The following is a 27256-nucleotide window of genomic DNA, read 5'->3' as shown; positions in this document are numbered from 1 at the left end:
TGAGCTGCAGGAATTGCTTATATAATTTTGAGATTAATTCTTTGTCAGTTGCTTCATTTGCTATTATTTTCTCCCATTCTGAAGGCTGTCTTTTCACTTTTCTTATAGTTTTCTTCGTTGTGCAAAAGCTTTTAATTAGGTCCCATTTGTTTATTTTTTATTTTATTTCCAATACTCTGAGAGTTGGGTCATAGAGGATCCTGCTGTGATGTATGTCAAGAGAGTGTTTTGCCTATGTTTTCCTCTAGGAATTTTATAGTTTCTGGTCTTACGTTTAGATCTTTAATCCATTTTGAGTTTACTTTTGTGTATCGTGTTAGAAAGTGTTCTAGTTTCATTCTTTTACAAGTGGTTGACCAGTTTTCCCAGCACCACTTGTTAAAGAGATTGTCTTTTCTCCATTGTATATTCTTGCCTCCTTTGTCAAAGATAAGGTGTCCATAGGTGTGTCGATTTATCTTTGGGCTTTCTGTTTTGTTCCATTGATCTATATTTCTGTCTTTGTGCCAGTACCATACTGTCTTGATGACTGTGGCTTTGTAGTAGAGACTGAAGTCAGGCAGATTGATTCCTCCAGTTCCATTCTTCATTCTCAAGACTGCTTTGGCTATTCAAGGTTTTTTGTATTTCCATACAAATTGTGAAATTATTTGTTCTAGTTCTCTGAAAAATACCATTGGTAGCTTGATAGGGATTGCATTGAATCTATAAATTGCTTTGGGTAGTATACTCATTTTCACTATATTGATTCTTCTGATCCATGAACATGGTATATTTCTCTATCTATCTGTGTCATCTTTGATTTCTTTCATCAGTGTTTTATAGTTTTCTATATATAGGTCTTTTGTTTCTTTAGGTAGATTTATTACTAAGTATTTTACTCTTTTAGTTGCAATGGTGAATGGAATTGTTTCCTTAATTTCTCTGTTTTCTCATTGTTCGTGTATTGGAATGCAAGGGATTTCTGTGTGTTAATTTTATATCCTGCAACTTTACTATATTCACTGATTAGCTCTAGTAATTTTCTAGCAGAGTCTTTAGGGTTTTCTATGTAGAGGATCATGTCATCTGCAAAAAGTGAAGAGTTTTATTTCCTCTTTTCCAATCTGAATTCCTTTTTTATTTCTTTTTCTGCTCTGATTGCTCAGCCAAAACTTCCAAAACTATGTTGAATAGTAGTGGTGAGAGTGGGCACCCTTGTCTTGTTCCTGACTTTAGGGGAAATACTTTCAAGTTTTCGCCATTGAGGATAACGTTTGCTGTGGGTTTGTCATATATAGCTTTTATGATGTTGAGGTATGTTCCTTCTACTCCTGCTTTCTGGAGGATTTTTATCATAAATAGATGTTGAATTTTGTCAAAGGCTTTCTCTGCATCTATTGAGATAATCATATGGTTTTTATCTTTCAATTTGTTAATGTGGTGTATTACGTTGATTGATTTGCGGATATTAAAGAATCCTTGCATCCCTGAGATAAAGCCCACTTGGGTCATGATGTATGATCTTTTTAATGTGAGGTTGGATTCTGTTTGTTAGAATTTTGTTAACGATTTTTGCTTCTATGTTCATCAGTGATATTGGCCTGTAGTTTTCTTATTTTTGTGGCATCTTTGTCTGGTTTTGATATTAGGGTGATGGTGGCCTCATAGAATGCGTTTGGAAATTTACCTTCCTCTGCAATTTTCTGGAAGAGTTCAAGTAGGACACGTGTTAGCTCTTCTCTAATTTCTGGCAGAATTCAGCTGTGAAGCCGTCTGGTCCTGGGCTTTTGTTTGCTGGAAGATTTCTGATTACAGTTTTGATTTCCGTGCTTGTGATGGGTCTGTTAAGATTTCCTTTTCTTCCTGGTTCAGTTTTGGAAAGTTGTATTTTTCTAGGAATTTGTTCATTTCTTCCAAGTTGTCCATTTTATTGGCATATAGTTGCTGATAGTAGTCTCTTATGATCCTTTATATTTCTGTGTTATCTGTTGTGATTTCTCCATTTTCATTTCTAACTTTGTTGATTTGATTCTTCTCCCTTTGTTTCTTGATGAGTCTGGCAAATGGTTTGTCACTTTTATTTATCTTCTCAGAGAACCAGCTTTTGGCTTTCTTGATTTTTGCTATGGTCTCTTTTGTTTCTTTTGCATTTATTTCTGCCCTAATTTTTAAGATTTCTTTTCTTCTACTAACCCTGGGGTTCTTCATTTCTTCCTTTTCTAGTTGCTTTAGGTGTAGAGTTAGGTTATTTGGACCATACCTTTTTAAAGTGAAGTATAGCTGATTTACAAAGTTATATTAGTTTCTGGTACACAGTAAAATGATTCCTAGATATATCCATATAGATATACCTATATATATATATATATGTGTGTGTGTGTGTGTGTGTGTGTATACACGTGTGTGTATATCTACATATGTATATATACACATTCTTTTCCACTCTGGTTTATCACACAATACTGAATATACTTTCATGTGCTATAACAGTAGGACTGTGCTGTTTATGTATCATTTTTCATACAGTAGTGTATATCTACTAATCCGAAACTCCCAATTTTATCCTTCCCCTCTATCTTTTCTCTTTGTTAACTGTAAATTTGTTTTCTGTCCATGAATGTGTTTCTCTTTTGTAAACAAGTTCATTTGTGACATATTTTAGATTCCAGATATAAGTGATATCACATGATATTTACCTTTCTCTGACTTACTTCACTTTGTATGATAATCTCTAGGTTCATTCATGTTGCTGCAAATGGCATTACTTCATTCTTTTTTTCCTTTACAAGCAATATTACTGTGTATATATACCACATCTTCTTTATCCATTCATCTATCTATGGACATTTAGATGTTTCTATCCCTTGGCTACTGTATATAGTGATGCTCTGAACACTGGGGTGCATGTATCTTTTAAAATTAGAATTTTCTCTCAATATATGCCCACAAGTGGGATTGCTGGATCATATGGCAACTCTATTTTCAGCTTTTTAAGGAACCTCCATACTGTTCTCCATAGCAACTGCACCAATATAAATTTCCACCAACAGTGTAGGAGGGTTCCCTTTTCTCCACACCTTCTCCAGTGTTTATTAAAAGCCTCTTAAATGATGGCCATTCTGACCAGTGTGAGGTAGTAACTCATTGTCATTTCAATTTGCATTTCTCTAATAATTAGTGATATTAAGCATCTTTTCATGTGTTTCTTGGCCAGCTGCACATCATTTTTGGAAAACTGTCTTTGGGGCCAATTTTAATTGCAAAATCACTAAAAAAAAAAAAAAAAGGTGCAAAACGCTTTGAAAAAAGCAGCACTATATAGATCATGAAAAGGACACTTGTTTATAAAACAGAGCTGAAACAAGGAAGAGTACTTCAAAGAAGATATACAACCAACCAAAAACCCACGAAAAGGTGCTCAACATCACTCATTATTAGAGAAATGCAAATCAAAACTACAATGAGGTATTATTACCTCACATCAGTTAGAATGGCCATCATCAAAAAATCTACAAACAACAAATGTTGGAGATGATATGGAGAAAAGGGGACCTTCCTGCACTGTTGGTGGAAATGTAATTGACACCACCACTACAGAGAACAGGATGGAGGTTCCTTAAGGAGCTAGTAATAAAACTACCACATGACTCAGCAAACCTACTAATGGGAATATACCATAGGAAAACCATAATTCAAAAAGATACATGGACCCCAATGTTCACTGCAGCACTATTTACAACAGCGAGGACACAGAAGCAATATAGAAGTCCACTGACAGAGAAGCAGATAAAGAAGTTGTGGTATGTATACATATATACATACCACATACATATATACATATACATGTATATATATACCACATACATACACATATATATATGTGTATATATATATATATACACACATACCACAACTTCTTTATCTGCTGTGGTGTGTGTGTGTGTGTGTGTGTGTGTATACATATATATATGTGCATGTATATATACACATTATATATATGTAATATATATGTATATGTATATATACACATATGTGTATATATATATATACACACATATACATATATATAGGTATATATATATGTGTGTGTGTGTGTGTGTGTGTGTGTGTATATATATATAATGGAATATTACACAGCCATAAACAGGACCAAAGTTGGGTCATTTTTGTGATGTGAATGAACCTAGAGTCTGTTAAACAGAGTGAAGCAAGTCAGAAAGAGAAAAACAAATATCATATATTAATGCATATATATGGAATACAAAAAAAAAAATGGTACTGATGAACCTATATGCAGGGCAGGAACAGACAGAGACATAGAAAACAGACCTGGGGACACAGGCCAGGGAAGGAGAGGGTGGGATGAACTGAGAGAGTAGCACAGATATATATACACTACCACGTGTAAACAGACAGCTAGTGAGAAGCTGCTGTAGAGAACTCAGCTCAGGGTTCTATGATGACCTAGAGGAGTGGGATGGGTGGGTGGAGAGACTTAGGAGGGAGGAGACGTATGTATACTTATATTTTATTCACTTTGTTGTACAGTACACATCAACACAACACTGTAAATCAATTACACTCCAATTAAAATACACAAAAGGGAGAATACTGTCTTATTTGACGTCATCTGGTAATGTGTGTGTTACAGCACTCAAAATTTTCACCGCTCTGCACATGTCCACAAACGATCATATAATCACTCTGAGTATATTTTAGGTTTATAAATAAATTGCAGCAAGCAGACTAATTCACAAATACAGAATCTGTAAATAATGAGGATCAACTGTACATATTAAAAGTACGTCTACAGATAGATTGCTTAAAAAAACTGTGTTTCATCAAGTATTTTTTAAATATTGTAAGAATGTTTAACTGATATCATGCAGTCATTCAGATTTGCACAGACTGAAGTAAAATGATCAGATTAATACAAAAAGGAAAATACACAATCAGGACATACATTTACAATGGTTTTCTGCTTTTTTTTTTTGTTTTGTTGCCTGCACTGTGCAGCATGCGGAATCTGTGTTCCCTCATGAGGGATCAAACCCAAGCCCTTAGCAGTGAGAGCATAGAGACCTAACCCACTGGAATGGCTAGGGAATTTCCTACAATGATTTTATAACTCATACATGCTGTAAATTCCAGGCAATGTTAAAATTTTAAGGGGAGGCAATTCATACTACTTTACATCACAGCAATTATCTTGTAGGTATTTAACTCAAAAATTCATTAATCAAAATGCTGAGTTTAACCTAAGAGCAAAAACAGTTTTCTACCAGGAATGAGTCTCATGACAATATTTACTATTCTGGTAACCTCAGCTGGATCTATGATGACAGTGCTTCCTCAGAGCTCAAAAACAGACTCTTGGCCTTTTGCCACAAAGCTTGTGACTAAAGAAAAGAAACTAATCCAGTAATGTAAGATACAGCTCAAAGTACAAGGGCAATGATTCAATGCTGGGTAATATCACAAAATGTGAATGTCAAAAAAAAAGGGGGGGGGCAGGATTCTTTTTGGCGATAAGCAAAAAGAATTGTTCAAAACATATAACAAACCCAGTCCAAAGTCAACGAAACATTGAATTAAACCATATTCATGCTCATTTGACAGCACATATAAACTGAAACAATACAGAGAAGATTAGCAAGGCTACCTGCCCAAGATGACATACAAATTCATGAAACATTCCACATTTTTAAAAAAACATACAATAAAAAATCATGTTGATACTATCCAAAGCAATCTACACATTTAATGCAACCCCTAACAAAATTCCAATCACATTTTTTCACAAAAATAGAAGAGACAATCCTAAAACTTGTATGGAACCACATAAAACCCTGAATAGTCAAAGCAATCTTGAGAAAGAAGAACAGAAGTGAAAGCAACATGCTCCCTGGTTTAAAACCATGTTACAAAGCTATAATACTCAAACAGTATACTAGTGGAATAAAAACATAAATAAATCAGTGGAACAGACAGCCCAGAAATATAGCCTTGCATATATATGGTCAATTAATTTATGACAGAGGAGCCAAAAACATAACATGGAGATAGGATAGGCTCTTCAATGAATGGTTCTCTGAAAACTGGACAACCACATGTAAAAGAATGACCAGACCTTTATCTTATACCACAAACAAAAGTCAATTCAAAATGGACTAAAGACTTAAACTCAAGACCTGAAATCATAAAGCCCCTAAAAGAAAACAAAAGGGGTAAAGTCCTTGACATCCATCTTGGCAATAACTGAAGATAACAAACCTTAACATGTATGTACTTAAGAGAGCACTGACATATGTAAGTTGTAAGGAAGGAGAGGGACTGGAATGAAGGCAGTCAAAAGGTACTACAAACTTCCATTTATAAGATAAATAAGAACTAAGGATATAAATGTACAAGATTAATATGATTACCACTGCTGTATGTCATATACGAAAGCTGTTATGAGTAAATCCTGAGTTCTCATCACAAGCAAAATATTTTTTAGAAAGTTCTTTAATTTTGTATCTATAGCAGATGATAATGTTCACTAAACTTGCTGTGATAATGATCTCATGATGTGTGCACATGCTTGTCACCAAGTCATGTCTGACTCTTGGCCTGACTGCAGCCCACCAGGCTCCTCTGTCCATGGGATTTCCCAGGCAAGTATACTGGAGTCAGTTGCCATTTCCTTCTCCAGGGGATCTTCCCAACCCAAGGATCGAACCCATGACTCCTGCTTGGCAGGTGGATTCTTTACCACTGAGGCACAGCGGAAGCCATGAAACTATTAGAGGAAAATGAAGGCATAACACTCTTTGACATACATCTCAGCAATACCTTTTACAATCTGTCTCCTAGAGTAAGAGAAATAAAAGCAAAAATAAACAAACAGGATCTAATCAAATTCAAAAGCTTTCGCACAGCAAAAGAAACCATAAACAAAATGAAAAGATAATCCACAGGATGGGAGAGAATATCTACAACAGTGTGACCCACCTGGGATTAATCTTCAATATTTACAAACAGCTCACGTAGCTCTGTCAAAATACAAAGTGAAAGTCAAAGTACGAGTGGCTCAGTTGTGTCCAACTCTTGCGACACCGTGGACTACACAGTCCATGGAATTCTCCAGGCCAGAATACTGGAGTGGGTAGCCTTTCCCTTCTCCAGGGGATCTTCCCAACCCAGGGATCAAACCCAGGTCTCCCACATTGCAGGTGGATTCTTTACATGCTGAGCCACAAGGGAAGCCCAAGAATACTGGAGTGGGTAGCCTATCCCTTCTCCAGTGGATTCTTTCCAACCCAGGAACTGAACTGGGTCTCCTGCTTTGCACGTGGATTCTTTACCAACCGAACTATCAGGGAATCCCTATGTAAAACAAACAAACAATCCAATCAAAAAATAGGCAGAAGACCTAAAATAGCCATTTCTCCAAAGAAGTCATACAGATGGCCAAGAATTCTAAGAAAAGATGCTCAACACTGCTAATTATAGAGAAATGCAAATGAAAACTACAATCAGGTATCATCTCAAACCAACCAGAATAGTCTACAAACAATAAATGCTGGAGATAGTGAGTAGGAAAGGGAACCCTCCTACACTTTTGGTGCAAATGTAAATTGGTGGAACCACTATGGAGAACAGTACAGAGGTTCATTAAGAAACTAAATACAGAGCTACTATATGATCCAGCAATTTCATTCCTGGGCATATATCTGGAGGAAAACATGGTTCAAAAGGATACATGGACCCCAATATTCACAGCAACACTATTTACAATAGCCAAGATATGGAAGCAACCTAAATGTCCATCGATAGAGGAACGGATTAAGACAATGAAGTAAATACAGACAACGGAATATTACTCAGCCATTAAAATGAATGAAATAGTGCCATTTGCAATAGTATGAATGGACCTGGAGATTAACATACTAAGTGAAGTAAGTGAGACTGAGAAAGACAAATATCATATATCATATCACTTATTTGTAGAATCTTAAAAAAAAATGATACAAATGAACTCATTTATAAAACAGAAACAGACTCACAGACTTAAGAGAATGAACTTATATGCTACTGCATAGCACAGGGAACACTGCTCAATACTCTATAAAAACCTAAATGGGCAAAGAACATAAAAAAGAATATATATATAATATGTATATATATATAATATATATAGAACATGTATATATATAACTGAATCATTTTTCTGTTCACCTGAAATTAACAACTTTACTCCATTATAAAATAAAAATTTTTTTAAAAAAGAAAGATACGTGGAAAATCTCCAAATACTTAAAAAAGATTTTAAAAATTTATTTTTTAACATAACGGTCAAAGAAGAAATCTCAAGAGAAATTTTAAGATTTCTGAATTAAACTTTCATTCAATATAACAAAACCTGTGGAATCCAGCAAAAACAGTGTTTAGAGGAAATTTTATAGCACTGAATGCATATATTAGAGAAAAAGATAATTCGAAAGCAATAATCTAAGGTTTAACTTCAGGCAACTAGAGAAAGATGAAAAACACAAAACTAAAGCAAACAGGAAAAAATAAACAAAAATCAGATTAAAAATTATTGAAATTAAAGACAAAAATCAATAGATTAAAAATCAACAAAACAAAACCTGGTTCTCTGAAATGATCAAAGGTGCTTTGAAACTTTATAAATTTCTATCCAAGATAACCAAGTAAAAGAGAGAAATGACACAAATTACTAATATTAGAAATAAAAGAGGGTCCATCACTATTAACCTATGGACATCAAAAGTATAATTAAGAAATGATATGAACAACTCTATGCTTGCAAATTTGATGATTTAGATGAACCAGACCAACTCCTTGAAAGATACAAGCTACCAAAACTCACACAAGAAGAAATAGATAACCTGAGGAGTCCTATACCTATTTTTACAATTGAATCAATAATCAATAATATCTCAGCAAGCCAGGAATAAAGAGGGAATTTCTTCAGTTTGATAGACAGTGTAAGAAACTTAACTTCATATTTAATGGTGAAAAAGTTGAAGCTTTTTCATTCAGATCTGGTATAAGGTAAGAATGACCCTTCTCATCATTGCTTTTCTACATCATACTGGAAGCCCTTGTTAATCCAGTAAGGCAAGAAAAAGAAATAAGAGGTAAACAGATTGGGACAGAAGACATAAATCTGTCTCTATTCACAGATGAGCAGAAAATTTAAAAGAAATGACAAAAATCTCCTAGAATTAATAAGCAGTTATAACAAGGCTGCATAATATAAAGTTAATATATAAAAGTCAATTGATTTCTTATGTATCATCAATGAACAGTTGAAATTTGAAATTATAAACAAGGTATCATTAATATTAACAACCAAAAAAACTGCCCTGAGATATTTATGTATAAATTTTTAAATGTATAAGATTTACAGGAGGAAAATCATAAAACTCTGATTAAAGAAATCAAAGAACATACAAATAAAGAGCAAACTATTTCATGTTAATGGACAGGAAGTATTATTACCGATAAGATGTCAACTTTTCCCAATCTACAGTTTCAATGCAATCTCAATCAAAATCCCAGTAAGTTATTTTGTAAATATCAACAAAATGATGTGTTGGAGATTTGATAAAGTTTGGAGAGGCAAATGATCCAGAATAGTCAACACAACACTGAAGGAAAAGAACAAACGTGAGGACTCATATAATCTGATTTAAAGAATTATTATAAAGTTGCATTAATCAGGACAGCGTGGTATTGCTGAAAGAAAAGACAAATAGATCAATAAAACAAAACAGAAAGCTCAAAAATAGAGCCCCTGAAATATACCTGATACCTGATAAATCAACTGATACCTGATAAAGGAATAAAAGCAATACAAAGCAAAGACAGTCTTTTCAACAAATGATGCTGGAACAAGTGGACATTCATACGCAAAAATATGCACCTAGACAAAGGCCTTATAGCTTTCACAAAAGATAAATAAATAAAAATGGATCAAAGACCTAAATTGTAAATGTGAAATCATAATACTTCTTGAGCATAACATGGCTGAAAACTTATTGATCTTATGTTTTATTTCATCATAAATTCAAAGATTCTAGAATATGGCTGAAGCAATGAGATCTCTCCTTTGAGACAGGTTTAAAAGAGGACACCAGATTTACTTTCACTGTGGTTTAACACAAAGAGAGAAAAATTAAGAATATAAGAGGATCAAAGTCGAAAACAAACGAGTTCTCTTATTGTCAAATTTATTAAATATATGACTTCCTAGCCATTTCCATTAAAATATATAAATATATATATATACACACACACACACACACACATGACATGTCTACAGTTTCACAGTAGCAATCTTGCAGTATCACAGGCTAAAACAGCCTTTTACTTCAAAATGCAGTAACTCATATTTAAACAAACAATCCAGAAGATCCTTGACCCAATAAGGTGCCATACAAGACAAGCCAATGAACAAAAGTGAGGTACATAGACTAGTGGAGATAATAAACTTTAGGTGGTACACAGATACGTATTTTAAATTTTAATTATTATGCATTCATTTTATAGCTTACTTATCATAGCAAAGGATGTTGATTGCCCATGTAGGGTAATAATGCATAGTTTCATTTTTAAATACATTTATTTAGGTAGCAAAACAGGGTCAATTTAGATCTGGCAATACTATGAACATCAACTATGAATGACTTTTGAAAATCACTGATATAGGTTATATTTGGCATATATAATAGTGGTAACATCAATGTTGGGCATTCTGCTAAGTACTTTACATACATTATTTTATTCTATCTTTACAACAATCTATTCAATCATTACTAAATTGAATTCATAGATTTTATGTTAGAAAACTAAGGGTCAAAAAAAGGCTAAAAAATCCACCCAAGGTCATCAGGGATAATTAAAGGCAGAGCCACAGGTCTGTCTGTCAGATACTAACGTCTTGAGTTCTTGTCCTGTCCTACGTGTTATACTATTTCTCTAGTGTAAAGGAGGAAAGACCGAGAATATAAGAGGACAAAGTAAAACTGAAGTGAATCTCTTTGAGACAGAAACACATCAGTCACTTAATGTGATTCCTGACATAAGGTCATCTGCAATATGTTTCCTTGCCTTAACTACAGTGCAGTTACAGCACTTGCTTGAGCTTCAGGGACCAAGCTTTGTTGTGCCAGAAGATACTGCTAGAGAAAGGATTAAGCAACAAAGTTATATGGAACATCAAAGTTCATACTCCTTATATCCATGTATATTTTTGTATTCCATTTATCTAAGAATGTGTGATTACCGTCACTTAACCAGTCCCTACATCTAGGAACCCAAAGACAAAGCACATTTCTGCTAAAACAAGGGTCTCTTCTGGTTATATCTGCTTGTTTAGTGGTCCAATGCTAGCAACCATACTACTGACTCCTCTCAAGTGTGCTTGAATTCCAAGCACTTTTGATATTTAATAATAAAGGAGTCAATAGCCTACTGAATTACACCCTCATTTGACTATGGGACAGAGAAGGTTAAAGAATTATATTTTATCAGAGTAAGTAAAGAAAATAAGTAAATTTTCCAGTGTACACCATGAAACAATTCTATATTATGAAAGGCTGGAGAAAAATGTACCTGAATTCATTTAGTGCATCAACTATTCGATTATATGCCAAACTCCTCTGACTGGCATCAGCTGATCTCCGGCTCATTTTCATAGCCTTGAAAGCAATCAAATAGTTAATTCTTATACTGACCATGGGCAAAATATGGGGAAAAAAAGTAAAAGACAAAATCACATATTTATTTAACATTTTACCTACCATTCTTAACTAGATATGTATAAAGAAGGCACACATATTTCTAGTGGCTTGTTTTTGCACTTTTGGTCATTAATGAGTATAATAAAATTCAAATTTTTCTGATGTTAGGCCTCTTAATTGAAAGAGAATATCAAAACACAAAGAAACTGACATTGACAGTTTCTGAGTTACATAAAACTTCTCTCCCAAACAGATCATAAAATGCTAACTCAGTAACAACTCCTGAGTTTCGCTAATATTCCATAAACAGTGGTTTTGTTAAGTAAATCCTTTTTTTAAACCTAAAACATAAATATTCTACTGAAAGATATCTCAAGTTATTAGTAATGTTTGCTTTCTTAAAAAGATATTTAGCCAAGGTTTAGAAGTCCTACTTTAGGTAGACAAAAAGATCAGAATATGGTTATCAGAAAGAACTTTGAAATTTTTAAAATTTTTTCAAAGATAATGTAATTCTACATTACTTATGTAATTACACATTAATTTTTTTAATATTCAAATATATATGTAAGAGAAGGTTAGACTAGAATCATTCATGTACATCTGAAAGCTTCATAAGGTAAAAGTGACAATTTTTGTTTTCACAAACTGCTGAGAGACTCCTAATTTATAAAGAAGTAAATATTCTTTGGCTAGAATTGACCAATATTCTTCCTTAACTTTATGAAATAAATTTAACTACATTACAGATCTCAAAAGGTAGTGCAAACTTTGAAATAACTCCCACAGTGCTCAGAAACAGAATCTATAGTTTTTCATTTAAAATATAAATAAGTGATCATTTGAAAACAGCCCTAGAACATCTTATGTAGGTATTTCAATGTTTACTATAGTCTATGATTAATTAACTATAGAATAGGTTCTATTCATTTATATGAAAGTATTCACTCAGCTCTTTCAGTTTTATAAAGAAATGAGTTGTTAAACATGAACAAATATACAGCTGCTATGTGCCCTTTAGGGTGCAGAAGGAACAAAGCATTAAAACATTTAAAAAGTAACCTCTAACGAGTTCTGTACTGCTTGAATATTTCAAGTTTTATACAAAGTTTAAACACTTTTCCCTGTAACTGAAATGTCAGTTCAGCCATGGCTTAATATTCTGTGTACTGACTTTGGCAAAAACTGACTACAAAAAACACAGTAGCAAACTGAAGAAAATGTCACGAGTGTTGAACTTCTGAAAAATGAAAATGGACTTTACTCATCGCTCACTAAAAAGGTATTGCTAATGATCTATTTGTCTTTTAATAGATTTGTTGTGAATAACTAACATAGTGCCTTCTTTAGAGGCACATGATCCTCAGGCACTAATGAGTTACTGAAATGCACCCTCTGCTTTCTAGACCATTCTAATTGCTCCTGCATCTCTTGTTTCTTTTACTAGTCTCTTTCAAACATGCTGCCATAATAACCTTCTTAGAGCACAATTTGAAGACAGTCTAACAAAGTCAAAAATCCTTGCAAGCATTCTAGACTCCTTGTGATCCGGTCCACATTAACTCTGTTAGCCACACCACCTACTACTACTTTTTGTATCCTTTCCTTTCTGAATTCTGTCACAGGGATTAAGAAATTTAGTTATGTTCAATGATTCAACTTATAGGAATCTCATAAAACATAATCTGGAAAATTCACCAAGATGTTAACTGAAGTGTAGCTATAGCTGAGAAAAACCAGATATGGCCTAATTAACTTAAATGGAGGGAAGCCACTAAAATATATTTAAGAACCATTTATAATGAGAAATGTACATGTTAACAAGGATGAATTTTTCAAAACAGGCACGTAATAAAAACAATATGAACACAGCACAGTCCCAATCAAGTAAAATACAATATGCATAGAAAAGGTCTGAGTAAGAGTTTCAGAAAAATGTTAATGACTTATCTTTGGGTGGCAAAGATAGCAATTTTCCCTGTTACTCTGTTATCCATTTTTCAAAGCATTGTGTTTAAAAAATTCTACAACTCCTTTAAGATGCAGTCCAAATGAAACATCTTCTCAGAAGGAAGTCATTTTTCTTCCCTATGAACTCCTAAGACACTTTGCTTTTCCTTCTTTTTTACTCTTATGTTCTATCTTATATTCACAACTTTCTTTACATCAATTTATTACATGCGCTATGAGCAGCATTTGACATAATTGATCACTCCTACCTTCTTACACCACTTTCTTCACCAGGCTTACCCCAAAAGTACTCTCTCTTGTTTTTCCTCCTACTTAAATGGGCAATCCTCAGTCTCCTAGCTAGTTCTCAGCTCCTCCAAATTTAACTACTGAAATGCTCCACAAATCAGGATCTCCTCTCCCTCTTAATCAGCTTCTTAGATTACAATACCATCTATATACTGGTGACTGCTCAGCTTGGACCCTAAACTCTAGACTCACAATTACTTGGATGTCCAGGAGGCATCGCAAACAAACTCCTGATCTTCCTCCACCAAACCCGTTCCATTTGTAGTTTTCCCATTTTAGTTCTGCCAATTCCATCCATCTTATTGCTCAAAAGAAAAATCCCAGTCCATCGCCATGATTCTTCCTTTTACAGTTCCAACTCAGTCCATCAGCTAATCTCATTAGCTCTATTTTCAAATATACCCAGAATCCAACCATTTCTCACCAATTCCATCATGAAACTGGTTTGACTACCCATCATCTCTCACTTGAATTATATTTCAATAGCCTTGTAACTCAGAGAAGGCAATGGCAACCCACTCCAGTACTCTTGCCTGCAGAATCCCATGGATGGAGGAGCCTGGTAGGCTATAGTCCATGGAGTCACTAGGAGTCAGACACGACTGAGCGACTTTGCTTTCACTTTTCACTTTCATGCACTGGAGAAGGAAATGGCAACCCACTTCAGTGTTCTTGCCTGGAGAATCCCAGGGACAGAGGAGCCTATTGGGCTGCCATTTATGGGGTAGCACAGAGTCGGACACAATTGACATGACTTAGCAGCAGCAGCAGCAACACCCTTGTAACTGATTCCAAAGCATCCAACTTTGCCCCTAGAAAATCTATTCTCCACCAGCAGTAAAAGTGATTCTCATGAATTATGTCATTTTCCTGCTCAAAACACTCCCATGGCTTCCTATCTTTCTTAAGTGTATATGCCCATGCTCGTACAATGGTATCCTGTAAGGCCCTACATGATTTAGTCCGACTTCTACCCCAGCCATTTTGGCCTCCTTACTCCTCCCTACCGATGCCCAAGCATCAGGCTTACTCCTTTGCCTCTACTTGTAAAATTCTTGTCTCAGATGGTTATACCAAATTTCCTCTGTATCTCTGGATCATATGTGACTTTATCAGGAGCACTCTTGACTATCCTATAAAAATTTGTAATCCTCCATCCAGCATTCCATAAAAACCTTTCTCTTATTTTTCTTCATAGTACTTATTACCATCCAAAATCTTACACACTCATTTATTTGCTGCCCCATGATCTAGAGAGTTGCTTTTTTTCACTCTTATCCTCAGTTGCTAGAACAGGCCTGCCACATTACAGGCCCTCAAATATTTATTTATTGAATGGATAAATGACCTTAGATCTTTTTTTAGGCAATAAGCTCCTTAAAAAGAGCTAAAGTCAATATTATGTGGCAGCCTGGATGGGAGGGGAGTTTTGGAGAATGGATACATATATGTATGGCTGAATCCCTTTGCTGTTCACCTAAAATTATCACAGCATTGTTAATCGGCTATACCCCAATACAAAATAAAAAGTTTAATAAAAAAAAAGAAGTGAAGTCTACTTTGCGTCTCCCAGGTCACTTTGTAGGGTACCTGCACAGAGTCTGTTAATTTTTCTGCCATGAATAAAGACAATGCTTAAGCAAAAGAATGAGAATAAGATTCAAAGGAAAATAAAAAATAAAAACAAACCATAAACGTGGTTATGCTTACCTGTTCTATTGCACTCTTTAATTTGTTCATGTGGCTTTCAAACAGAGGAAAATGTGAAAAAAAGAACTCATTAAATTTGTTACTTTCATCTTCATCTTTGGATAATGAAAAGATTACCCCAATTGCAATCTTCTTTTTCCTCACAATTCCTGGGTTAGGGCCACAGCTTTCATCTGACAGATTAAAGCTTTCTTCTATAGACCTTAAAAATAAATGTTTTTTTTTTATTTTAAAAATATGAAAATGATTAAATTCACAATTCAATCTCCTTGGTAATTAAATGTAGGCAAGCTAAAGGTCTTGCAGTGTTTTATCAAGTAAATCTAAAAATTCGTATCAATTATGTATATCTTTGAGAAATATATTGGCTATTCCTTTATATTCATATTTTTGTAAGAAATAATAGAGTCAGATTGGAAACGTTTTTGTTCAATTATGGAAACAGTGACAGACTTAAATTTTGGGGGGCTCCAAAATCGCTGCAGATGGTGACTGTAGCCATGAAATTAAAAGACGCTTGCTCCTTGGAAGAAAAGTTATGACCAACCTAGATAGCATATTCAAAAGCAGAGACATTACTTTGCCAACAAAGGTCCATCTAGTCAAAGCTATGGTTTTTCCAGTAGTCGTGTATGGATGTGAGAGTTGGACTATAAAGAAAGTTGAGTGCTGAAGAATTGATGCTTTTGAACTGTGGTGTTGGAGAAGACTCTTCAGAGTCCTTGGACTGCAGGGAGATCAAACCAGTCCATCCTAAAGGAAATCAGTCCTGAATATTCATTGGTAGGACTGATGCTGATGCTGACACTCCAACAGTTTGGCCAGCTGATGCAAAGAACTGACTCATTGGAAAAGACCCTGATGCTAGGAAAGACTGAAGGCGGGAGGAGAAGGGGGTGACAGGATGATATAGTTGGATGGCATCACCAACTCAATGGACATGAATTTGAGTAAACTCTGGCAGTTGGTGATAGAGAGGCCTGGCATGCTGCAGTCCATGGGGTCCCAAAGAGTCAGACACAACTGAGCGACTGAACTGAACTGAACTGAAAAAAAGTAAGTAACCCCAGTGTAAAACCAACCTAAAAGAGCCTGAATTTCAAGGTTTATAGAAGAGTCTAATCTCTTCACTGTTCTAGAATCTACTTCTCCCTTTTGATTCCAGAAGTAAAGTCAAAGATGAAGGAATAAAGGGAGTGAATAAAAAAGGAATCAAGCTTCATCATCTTTACTTATACTTAACACAGATTTAAAAAAAAATTTTCAAGAATGAATGAATTTGCCTGAATAGAAACATGAAAAACTAGAATATCAAAGCATGCAATAAATGGATCAATGACCAAAACAGAAGAGTTAAAACTATAAAACCCTTAAAAGAATATATAGGATAAAATCTTCATGACACTGGATTTGGCAGTGATTTCTTGCCTGGAAAATCCCATGGATGGAGGAGCCTGGAAGGCTACAGTCCATGGGGTCGCTAAGGGTTGGACACAACTGAGCGACTTCACTTTCACATTCTTGGATGACACCAAAAGTAAAGCAGCAAAGGAAAAAAATAAATCCGGCGACACAGAAATTAAGAACTGCCATGTATCTAAAGTGGTTTCCCAGGTGGCTCAGTGATAAAGAATCTGCCTGCCAGTGCAGGAGATGTAGCTTCAATCCCTGGGTCAGGAAGATCTCCTGGAGGAGGGAATGGCAATCCACTCCAGTATTCTCGCCTGGGAAATCTCACGGACAGAGGAGCCTGGCGGGCTACAGTCCATAGGGTCACAGAGTCCAGGGTCAGATACGACTGACTGAACACAAACGCACGTGTACCAAAAGACGTATCAACAAAATAAAAAGGCAACCAATAGAATGGTATAAAATATTTCAAAACATGTATCTGATAAGGGATTGATATTCAGAAGTATACAAAGAACTGCTACAACAATACATCTGATTACAAAATGAGTAAAACACCTGAACAGACATATCTCCAAAGAAAACATACACACGGCCAATAAGCATATGAAAACATCATCACTAGCTATTCAGTTCAGTTCAGTTCAGTTGCTCAGTTGTGTCCGACTCTTTGCGACCCCATGAATCGCAGCATGCCAGGCCTCCCTGTCCATCACCAACTCCCGGAGTTCACTCAGACTCACGTCCATCGAGTCAGTGATGCCATCCAGCCATCTCATCCTCTGTCGTCCCCTTCTCCTCCTGCCCCCAATCCCTCCCAGCATCAGAATCTTTTCCAATGAGTCAACTCTTCACATGAGGTGGCCAAAGTACTGGAGTTTCAGCTTTAGCATCATTCCTTCCAAAGAAATCCCAGGGCTGATCTCCTTCAGAATGGACTGGTTGGAAGGGACTTTCAAGAGTCTTCTCCAACACCACAGTTCAAAAGCATCAATTCTTCGGCACTCAGCTTTCTTCACAGTCCAACTCTCACATCCATACATGACCACTGTAGGCTATGGAAAAGCCATAGCCTTGACTAGATGGACCTTTGTTGGCAAAGTAATGTCTCTGCTTTTCAATATGCTATCTAGATTGGTCATAACTTTCCTTCACTAGCTATTAGAGAAATGCAAATGAAAATTACAATGAGTTATCATTTAACACCCCTACAGATAGTTATTAATTTTAAAAAATGGAAATTAACTACTGGTGAGGATGTGAAGAAATTAAAACTCTTATGCATTTCTAGTGGAGGGGGGGGCGGTGAGGAGGTGGGGAGGGGGAGTGAAAATTCCCTGGCAGTCCACTGGTTAGGACTTCATGCTTCCAATGAAGGGGGCACAGATTCAATCCCTAGTCAGAGAACTAAGATCCATCATGTAGCTTGGAGCAATCAAAAAAAAAAAAAAAAAAAAACCTGGCCATTTTTAGTGGGAATATAAGTAAAATGGTGGGGTGTTCTGGTGAAAACTATAGCAGTTCCTCAAAAACACAGAATTATAATACAATGCAGGAATTCCACTTCTGGGTATGTAAGGATAAAAATTTTATGATTCCACTTATATGATGTATGTAGTCAAATTTACAAAGAAAAAAATAGCATAGTAGTTGCCAGGGACTAAAGGGAGGAAGGAATGAAGGAATTACTGCCTAATGTCTACAGAGGTTCAGTTCAGTTCAGTTGCTCAGTCGTGTCCCGCTCTTTGTGACCCCATGGACTCATGCGTGGTTCAGCTGGGGGAGATAAAAAAAGTTCTAAATGTGAATGGTCATCAATGCACAACAATGTGAAGGTACTTAACACCACTGAACTACACTGATAATAATGGTTAAAATGGTATATTGTATGTTATGCATAACATAACACAATTTTTTTAAAAGTAATACACTTTAAAATTTTCCAGTTGCAAACTTTAAAAATATAAAATACAAGTCCAGACTTTTAACATACAAAACTGTGTTTAAGGAACTAGTCAATCTTGTGGTAAAATAAAAGTTCCAACTTACCATCTAGGAAATACCCCATTCTCTAAACTTGTTGTTTGGCTACGTCGCCAGCGTCGCTGGTAGCTGCTGGCACAACTTCTGGTAAGTGAGGAGTTTGGAGAGGGAAATGGTGTAATAAGCAAGCTGCTGAGAGATGCTGTCAAGTCAGAATAAGAACAAGTACAATTTTTAAGTTAATAATAACTAAAAACAGGAACAAATTTCTTTTTAATAAATTTAATAACAGTGACTCAAAATTTCCATTTTGCTGAATGAAGCTCTAAAATCTCCATTAAAAAATATATATATATCATTGTTGGAGCAAGGTCCCAGAAAAAAAATCACATGATAAAAGTGATTCAGTAAGAGATCCTGATACCCTTTTGCCATCCTCACTTTTTCCCACCCCACTCTAGAAGAAAATGCTATTTTGAAATAAATCTTTATTCCTTTGGTGATGACACTGACTCCAAGCTTAGATGAACCTCTCTGCACAGGTTTATCACAGAACACCTCATACAATAAACTAAGATTATTTTTCTCGCTAATCTTTCATTAGAACCTGTGCTCTTTAAGGATGTAATCTGGGTGGGTGTTTTTTTGTTTTTTGTTTTTTTCTTAAATCCTCAGAATGTTTCAATAAAACTTTGTCAGACAAATTTTGGAAGAGTAGATATCTCAAAGAAATATGTATAACACTGGTTCAAGATATCTAAGTTTCTCTGGGCAAGAGACAATCTGACATTTTAAACCCAGTTAGGAGAAAACAGATGTAAGCAAATGTATTTTTTCTACTATGCTATTTAAACAGTCTCTTGAGAAATACTATTTTTCTGACTGAGTGTGTATTCATCCAGGCCATGCTCCATCAGGCACATTTTTACTATTAAATATGAAAAAAATTTTAATTTAAAATACTTATCTCTGCTGTTTCTACAATTCTCTTGTTAGGCTAATATCAATACCAACAAACTGTACACATAAAATTAAATGACTAAAACAAAGATTAAAAAGGAAATCAATGTCAGGTAACAGTGATCTCATAAAAACCGGATTAACACATGAACCTATCATTACCGGAGCGTGCTATGCCACTGTCTCTGTCCTCATTCAGTTCTCTTCCAGGCATGTCCATTGGGTTGCTGTGAACTGTGAATCAAGACAAAACTGTGACTTATAAAACACAGTGCTGTTCAGGTTGATGTTCCTTTTAAAATAGCAAACTAAATCATGCTCATCTCATTGCATTCCTTTATTTTTTTCAACAGCATGGCACAAACCCAACACCAAGAGCTATTATTCAGTTGAACAAGCTTTGAGATCCATGTGTAAACAATCTGTGACATAATATATAAAGAAGCAAAGGGTGACTAAAATAAGCATTTTAGAAGCACATTCAATGACATGAATATATTCACAATATACTACTACATGATAAAAAGGCAAGCTACTAACCAGTAAAGAACAATGGTTGCTGAGGCTAAGGGATTGGCATATGACGGTTAATCTACTCTTCTGCCTATATAAATGTACATTTTAAAATTCTATAATAAAAATTAAGAAAACTGAACAGTATAATCCCAATTTCTTTTTAAAACAAACAAAAACTAAGGAGGTACTTCTGGTTGACAAAATGGCTAATACATATTTTTTGCCTATTTCTCATATTTTCCAAATTTTCTATACTATTATACATTGTTTATATTTTAAGGAAAATACATACTAATTAAAACAAGAAGTTGGATACAACTTCCTGGATACAGAAGCATGAACACAGTCTACAATCATCTATTTAGTGATATCAATATAAACAAATACAGTCAGAGATGCCTTTTATAGAATATAATGGTGCTTGTTCATCTGAATCTTAGCTCCAAGAAAAATCATTCTTATGGAATAGTGTAGATCAGAAATTGCACAACAACAGTATTTTCTGTGATTGATGAACTATATGATACAAAAGCTACTCAGCCATGGAAACAAGATAGTATCACATTAGAAATTCAACTGGTATTTTAAGAAATAACGTTCATACTATATTTTGGTTTAGGATTCTAAAGTTAAAATCATTAATACATAATGAGGCAAGAAATGACAAACTGAAATTTCATGAAAATGTCATTTCTACTCATAACTTAGTTTCTGGAAACCTTAACAACATATTCAATAGAAAGATATTAAGTCCTTAAACTTCCTAAGCAATGTTTTCTTAACTACACACCGTCCCCAAATGCATTTCTCTACTCTCTTGTTTCCACAGCATAACTATCAATTCTAGCCGCTGGGGCACACCAACTAGTCTACCCACACAGCACACGGCAAACCTGCAAAGAAAGAGGCGCTCCTGATCAGGCGGAGCGGACCCTGTTCAGAGAATGCCCGCCTGGGGCTGCAGAACTGTGAAAGACCTACATGGCAAAAACGTAAAATACATATGAAAGAGGGCTGTTAGAGAAGCCACGATGTGTCAGGAATAAAAGGTGAGCTAAGGCAGCACAAAAGCAGACCAACAGATATGAATGGAAATCTTTAAGTAAGAATAATTCAAGCTGACTTCCTATTTTTGAAACAGGATGGTTTCCCTCTGGCCATGGCTTATGACACCATAATAATTTCATGCCTATTAAGTCCACAAATAGTAATAAAATAAGCTTCCACTATGTAAGGTAAAAATTATTTTATAAGCTTCCACTATATAAGGTAAAAATTATATTAAATGTTCAATCCTTTCTCATCTAAAACAATATTTTTAAAGATTAAAAAAGCACAGTGATGTTATATACATAATTTGATATTTTCCAAATGAATTTATCCTTTAAAAATCAATTTTAATATTACAGAGTATTGTGTAACTAAAATTAAGAAGAAAACCACCTAAACGCTTGGCTGAAAAAGCTGACCACAACATAAAACAAAGGGCAAATAAAGAAAAGGGGTCTACTGACAAGTAAATATGAATCTGATTTTTCTAAACTAGTGCTAAATTATAAATTAATGGGAGAAACCAGAGTTCCTAGAGCAGAGGTCAGCCACTATGGAAGCAGGAAAGCCAATGCAGCCTGTCAGGGCCAGACTCCCAGGCCGCTCAAGGTAGTAGCTGCCACACACTTGACCAAGAGAAGGTAAGAGTCTGAAGACCGAGAGAGTGTAACATTACAGCCTGGAAGCAAGCACCTGAGTTACTTATTAGTTAGGGTTAATCCAGATGGCCTAAAGAGCCACCTAGGAGGTTGATCTAGGACAGAACTGACGGCTTTACTGTTTTAAAAAGTGACAAATGTATTTTTAAATTGTTAGTAGGTATTTTTCTATAACAAGAGTTTCTATAATTACAGTGAATGTGCAGCAATCCTTCCATGTTTCATTGTTCAGTTCTTCCTTCAACTTTTCCTATTTACCTTAAAACTTACCTGCTCTCTTTAATCTCATTCCTTACTCTTCCCTACTCTGAGTATATGACTTTGTCTCCTACAGTATGCATACGTATATGTGTGTATACAAGAAGAATCACCATACGGGAACTCTCGTTTTCCTACACTGCTATCTCCAGACTTAATTCTTACTCATCCCTGCCTCCTTCCTGCCTGAGCAGTAATAATAGGTAATATTATTCAAGCCTTTCTTTGTGCGAGGCCTTAGTGAAAAATCCCGAGATGTCCCTCTCTCCCTCCCTTTCAAAGCTAATTCTTCTAAATCAGCTAGACCCTTCAAAAATCTCACTTTACCAGTATCACCTCTATTTCCAACCTCATTCTCCTTATAAACCTCCTTTTCCATCAACATTTAAATACTGTCCGAACTCTTCTCCCTTCTCCCCATATATCTAATCCTGTAGTTCAACAGTTCTTAAAATGTGGTCCAAGGACCCTCTTCGGGGACCCTGCAACCCTTTCATGGGGTTACATGTTATTACTGGTGTACTTCTCCCAACAAACTTCTCAACAACTCTTTATCCTCACTGACACAATCTTATTCTAGGTCCCCATTATGTGTCACTGGACTATTATAAGCAGTCTTCTAATATGGGTCTTTTCTCAATCCCACTGGCTCATCTGAGTCCTTTCCCAAAGCAATTAGAATATTCTTTTGCAGATACAAATCTGATCTGATCACGTTTCTATATTCTGAAAACTCCTCCGTGGTGGCCTTGAGAATGCACCACAAAGTTCTCCAGTTATAAGGATGGAAATTGGCCAAGCACCCCAGCTGCTGTGTTTTTAAATCCATTGCCAGATTTGGGCAAGGTCACATACCCCACAGCCTGCTCCTAGTCGATGACTGAACACAGCAGGTATAACAAGGTAAAGCCCATTTTAGCAAGACATGGGTCACTTCTGACAACCAAGTATAACTCAAAGACTTGTCCACAGCCTTATCAAACCTTCCCTGGACTAGTGTGGCATGCTGAAACACATCCACTCAAGCTTTTATTCCTCTCCTTCAATTAAGGTCAAACTTACACCATAATCTGAGGGCTCTCTGAACCCTTCCCTGCTTCCTCTTCTCTCACTAAATAGTAATAAATATTATTATTTATTAGTACTAAAATCTGTGCATGTTTACTCTTGTCTTGGAACCTGTTAAAAATCAGGTGGAAGACCCAAACTAACACATTCTCCCTGGCACCCAACTGCTCAAAGAATAACTTGAAACTTCTCAGTGTGGCGGCCCACAGTCTCCATCATGATCTGACTCTTGCTCATTTCTTTACTTCTTTTCACTTCCTTTAACTCATATTCACACTGTGCTCCACCCACATTGATTTATTCACATTCTTTCTACACTCATTGTATCTGTTGCACTTAGATCTATGAACATGCTATTGCTTTTTCCTGGGACATTTCTTGTCCCAACTGTCAGGCAAATTCTTCAAGTTTAAGCTCAAGCTTAAGGCTTTAAGAAAGCCTTTTCTGACTCTCTAAAACTGAACACGGTGTTCCTGCTCATTTCTAACACATCATGCTCTTAGTCTCACCCAAGAATTAACTATAGTATACTATAATTGAATATTGTATCACAGTAAATTAACTATAAATCCACTGAGGCAGGAACTGTGTTCACCACTGGTTTCTCATGGCCTAGCAGAGGTGCCTGGCATATAATAAGTGCTTGATAAGTATTCGTTGATTAATTGAAAATTTAAAGAAAATAAGAAATGATATTCAAATATCCTTGATTCACAATTAAGAATGTACAAGAAAAAGCTGTTCATGAAAAAGTCTATGCTTTGTTAAATGTATTATTTTTGTATTCCATATTAAAACAGAAAAGCTAAGTATATCTAGCATCTATGGTGTACTTTACCTTTATACATGATAATGGATTTATATTATTAAACAGCTTTTAATAAGCCCCTTTAACTTTGAAAACTGTCAAATTATTAAAAAAACACTTGTCATATTTTTACTTTATTAAAATGAATGAAATAATCGAGTTAAGCAAAAGTAGAACTTCTATTTTTCTATAAAATGCATGCTTTCTAAATCACATGCCAGACATTGTAACTAGCCCACAGTAGGTAGTTAATAAATGGTTGCTATTTGAATGAACATGAATTATTAAAAATATATAATGCTATAATGTTAGAGTTGGGAGGAAAAAAACTTTTCAACTAATATGTATAACTGATATCTATTGATTGAAATTACAAATAAAAGTTTTTACTCAACAGGGAATGAGGAAAATATTTATCCTATGCTAACTGCTGTCTACTCTGACACACTTCAGTTCTGTATGCACTGGAAATATGCTCAGAAGTAATTTAGCTGATCTTCTTAAGATACAACAAAGGACCAGATATTTTAGAATAGTTTGTCACTTTTAAATGCTGAACTTAAATAACAAATGGCTTCCCCAGTAGCTCAGTTGGTAAAGAATCCGCCTGCAATGCAGGAGACCCTGGTTTGACCCCTGGGTTGGGAAGATCCCCTGGAGGAGGACATGGCAACCCAGTCCAGTATCCTTGCCTGATGAGTCCCATGGACAGAGGAGCCTGGCAGGCTACAGTCCACAGGGTGGTAGAGTCAGACACGACTCAGAGACTTTCACTTTTAAATAATCAAAACAAACTAACCAAATTACCAAATGAGCTACTATTATAATAAATCTCTTAAGAAAAACATCAAATTTTGAATATCTGCTTACAGATATTCAAGTGAATTTGTGAATTACAAGTCACAAAAACAAGCACCAGTTTACAAAAACAAGTAAACAAAATTACTTTAATATGGCTGTGGAAAAGGAAAGGGAGAAAGTATAATCCCTGTCTCCCTCAGCTGAACTATTCAAGAGAACTAGTAAGGGCTTTTTACCCCAACAAAAGTACTTTTCAAAGACGCATCGAAATTAAAAACAAAAAACAAATCAGGTATTTCTTCAGCAGTTCCCTTTTTTCAGATACAAAATAAACACTAAGTTCAAATATAAGAAAATTATATTTTTCAAATAATACAAATATTATAAATACTTGCAATTTAAATCCCTTTTCCACTTCTAGTATTTGAAATCCTTTGGTGAAATTTTAACAGATCTACATTGGTAAGAACATTTTTAAAACATACAAAACCATTTTACCTATATTTCCAAGTAGTCCATTAATGACTGTATTATTATCGGCCTTTAATGTACTGTTGTCCTGATTAATGAATTCAAGACTGTCTTGAAGCCTAAGGGGAAGGAGGAAAAAAATGAATACCAAATCTATTTTATGCTCTTAATGGCAATTCTTTGTATACTTCAATAAAATTTTAAGTGTAAAACATTATATTTAAGTTTCCCTATCAGTACTATAAACTAGTCATCTAAATCAGGGGTTGGGTACAGCCTGAGGGTTAAATTAAGCCTGCTGCCTGTTTCTGTAAAGTAAATTTTATTGGAATACAGTTATACCCAAGTGTTTGTCAACAGATGAATGGATAAAAAAGATGGTCATGTTTGTGTGTGTGTGTATAGACACTGGACTAGTATTCAGTCATGAAAAAAAGAGGAAAGCCTGCCGTTTGCAACAGGCTTCAGAATGTGGAGCTAACATACAGGGAGCTATGAGGCACAACCAAAAAATTAAAATAAATACAAACTTTTAAAACTTATTTTAATTTAAAAATAAAAATCCAAACACAGACAGCAAAGTGATGGTTACCAAGGACTGGGAGGAGTGGAAAAGGGAACATAATGGTCAAAGGGTACAAACTTTCAGTTATAAAATTAACAAGTTCTGTGTGTCAGTGTACTACTAACTAATAATACTGCATTATCAATACTGGAAAGTTGCTAACGGAGTAAATCTTAAAAAATTCTCACCACAAAAAAAAGAAATGGTAATTATGTGACGATGGCAGTGTTAGCTAAGGCTATGGTAGTAATCATTCTGCAATATATAATTGTATCAAATCATGGTATATTTCAACAGAGCTAGGAGGTAAAATCTGGCTTCCATTAACTTTCAAACTTAAGGGATAGAAAAAAATCTGAATTTACACTGTAGTCCTAAAAGCAGCTTATTAGCTTTCATACTTTGCAGATCTTAAACAATTCTCTTCTCCTTCCACCCATAACTACGTACGTATTGAGACTTCCACAGATGCTGCTGCCAGTCCGTGCAGTAAAAACTTTGCTGAGCATGAGCTGTGGAGGGGAACTATGAAGAAAAAGAGAGGGATAGACAGAAATCAAAACTGAAACACAAGGATCTTTTCAATTTATTATAAATAAAAATGTTTAAGTTACAGAGATGTTATAGCATAGTTATAACAGACATGAAGTAACATTAAACCCATAAAACATCATAAACTGAGTATCTGGCAAGCTCTGAGTGGAGGCTATAAGAAATTCTCCCATCTTTAAGAAAAACTGAGTATTTTAAAATGGATTCATTAAGAAAAATCAGAAAATCCCTCACCGGATCTGATGAATTTTTAAGGTAGATCCTTTGTAGCTCATTGCTACTGAGCCAAACATCATCTCTCCAAGCATATTGGCATCAGAAGAGCACCGAGAACCCTAAACAATAAGCATAAACATTAACAAAATCATTGAACTTAAAACCTATTTCAAATGCTAATTTTTATTAAAAATTTCTCCCTGATGGCTCAGTGGAAAAGGATCTGCCTGTACTG

At 35.2% G+C, this 27256-nt stretch overlaps 1 protein-coding gene and 1 non-coding gene across 3 annotated transcripts in view; one reads left to right on the top strand and one right to left on the bottom strand.

Annotated features, from left to right (window-relative positions):
- FNIP1 (folliculin interacting protein 1) overlaps positions 1 to 27256 on the bottom strand; it is a 121451-nt gene that overhangs the window by 29377 nt on the left and 64818 nt on the right. Inside the window, exons 4-11 of one of the 2 annotated variants that reach the window (XM_086410449.1) lie at positions 27040 to 27140; positions 26704 to 26778; positions 25716 to 25807; positions 21467 to 21550; positions 20220 to 20291; positions 19164 to 19299; positions 15705 to 15906; positions 11608 to 11693 (exon numbers count right to left, since the gene is read on the bottom strand). In XM_086410449.1, coding sequence (XP_086266575.1) covers positions 11608 to 11693; positions 15705 to 15906; positions 19164 to 19299; positions 20220 to 20291; positions 21467 to 21550; positions 25716 to 25807; positions 26704 to 26778; positions 27040 to 27140 — 848 coding nt within the window. The remainder of the gene's footprint in view (positions 1 to 11607; positions 11694 to 15704; positions 15907 to 19163; positions 19300 to 20219; positions 20292 to 21466; positions 21551 to 25715; positions 25808 to 26703; positions 26779 to 27039; positions 27141 to 27256) is intronic. The other variant, XM_086410450.1, reaches the window with a different exon arrangement.
- LOC147368917 (U6 spliceosomal RNA) lies at positions 5587 to 5688 on the top strand. The gene has a single exon (XR_015168735.1). It is a non-coding gene; the product is annotated as a U6 spliceosomal RNA (small nuclear RNA).

The sequence above is a fragment of the Bos grunniens genome, chromosome 7, assembly GCF_055505025.1.
Source record: "Bos grunniens cultivar Pamir isolate PY7600 chromosome 7, Bosgru_T2T1.0, whole genome shotgun sequence".
NCBI lineage: Eukaryota > Metazoa > Chordata > Mammalia > Artiodactyla > Bovidae > Bos > Bos grunniens.
Note: the sequence above shows the minus strand (reverse complement) of the source record. Positions and strands in the feature narration are given on the sequence as shown.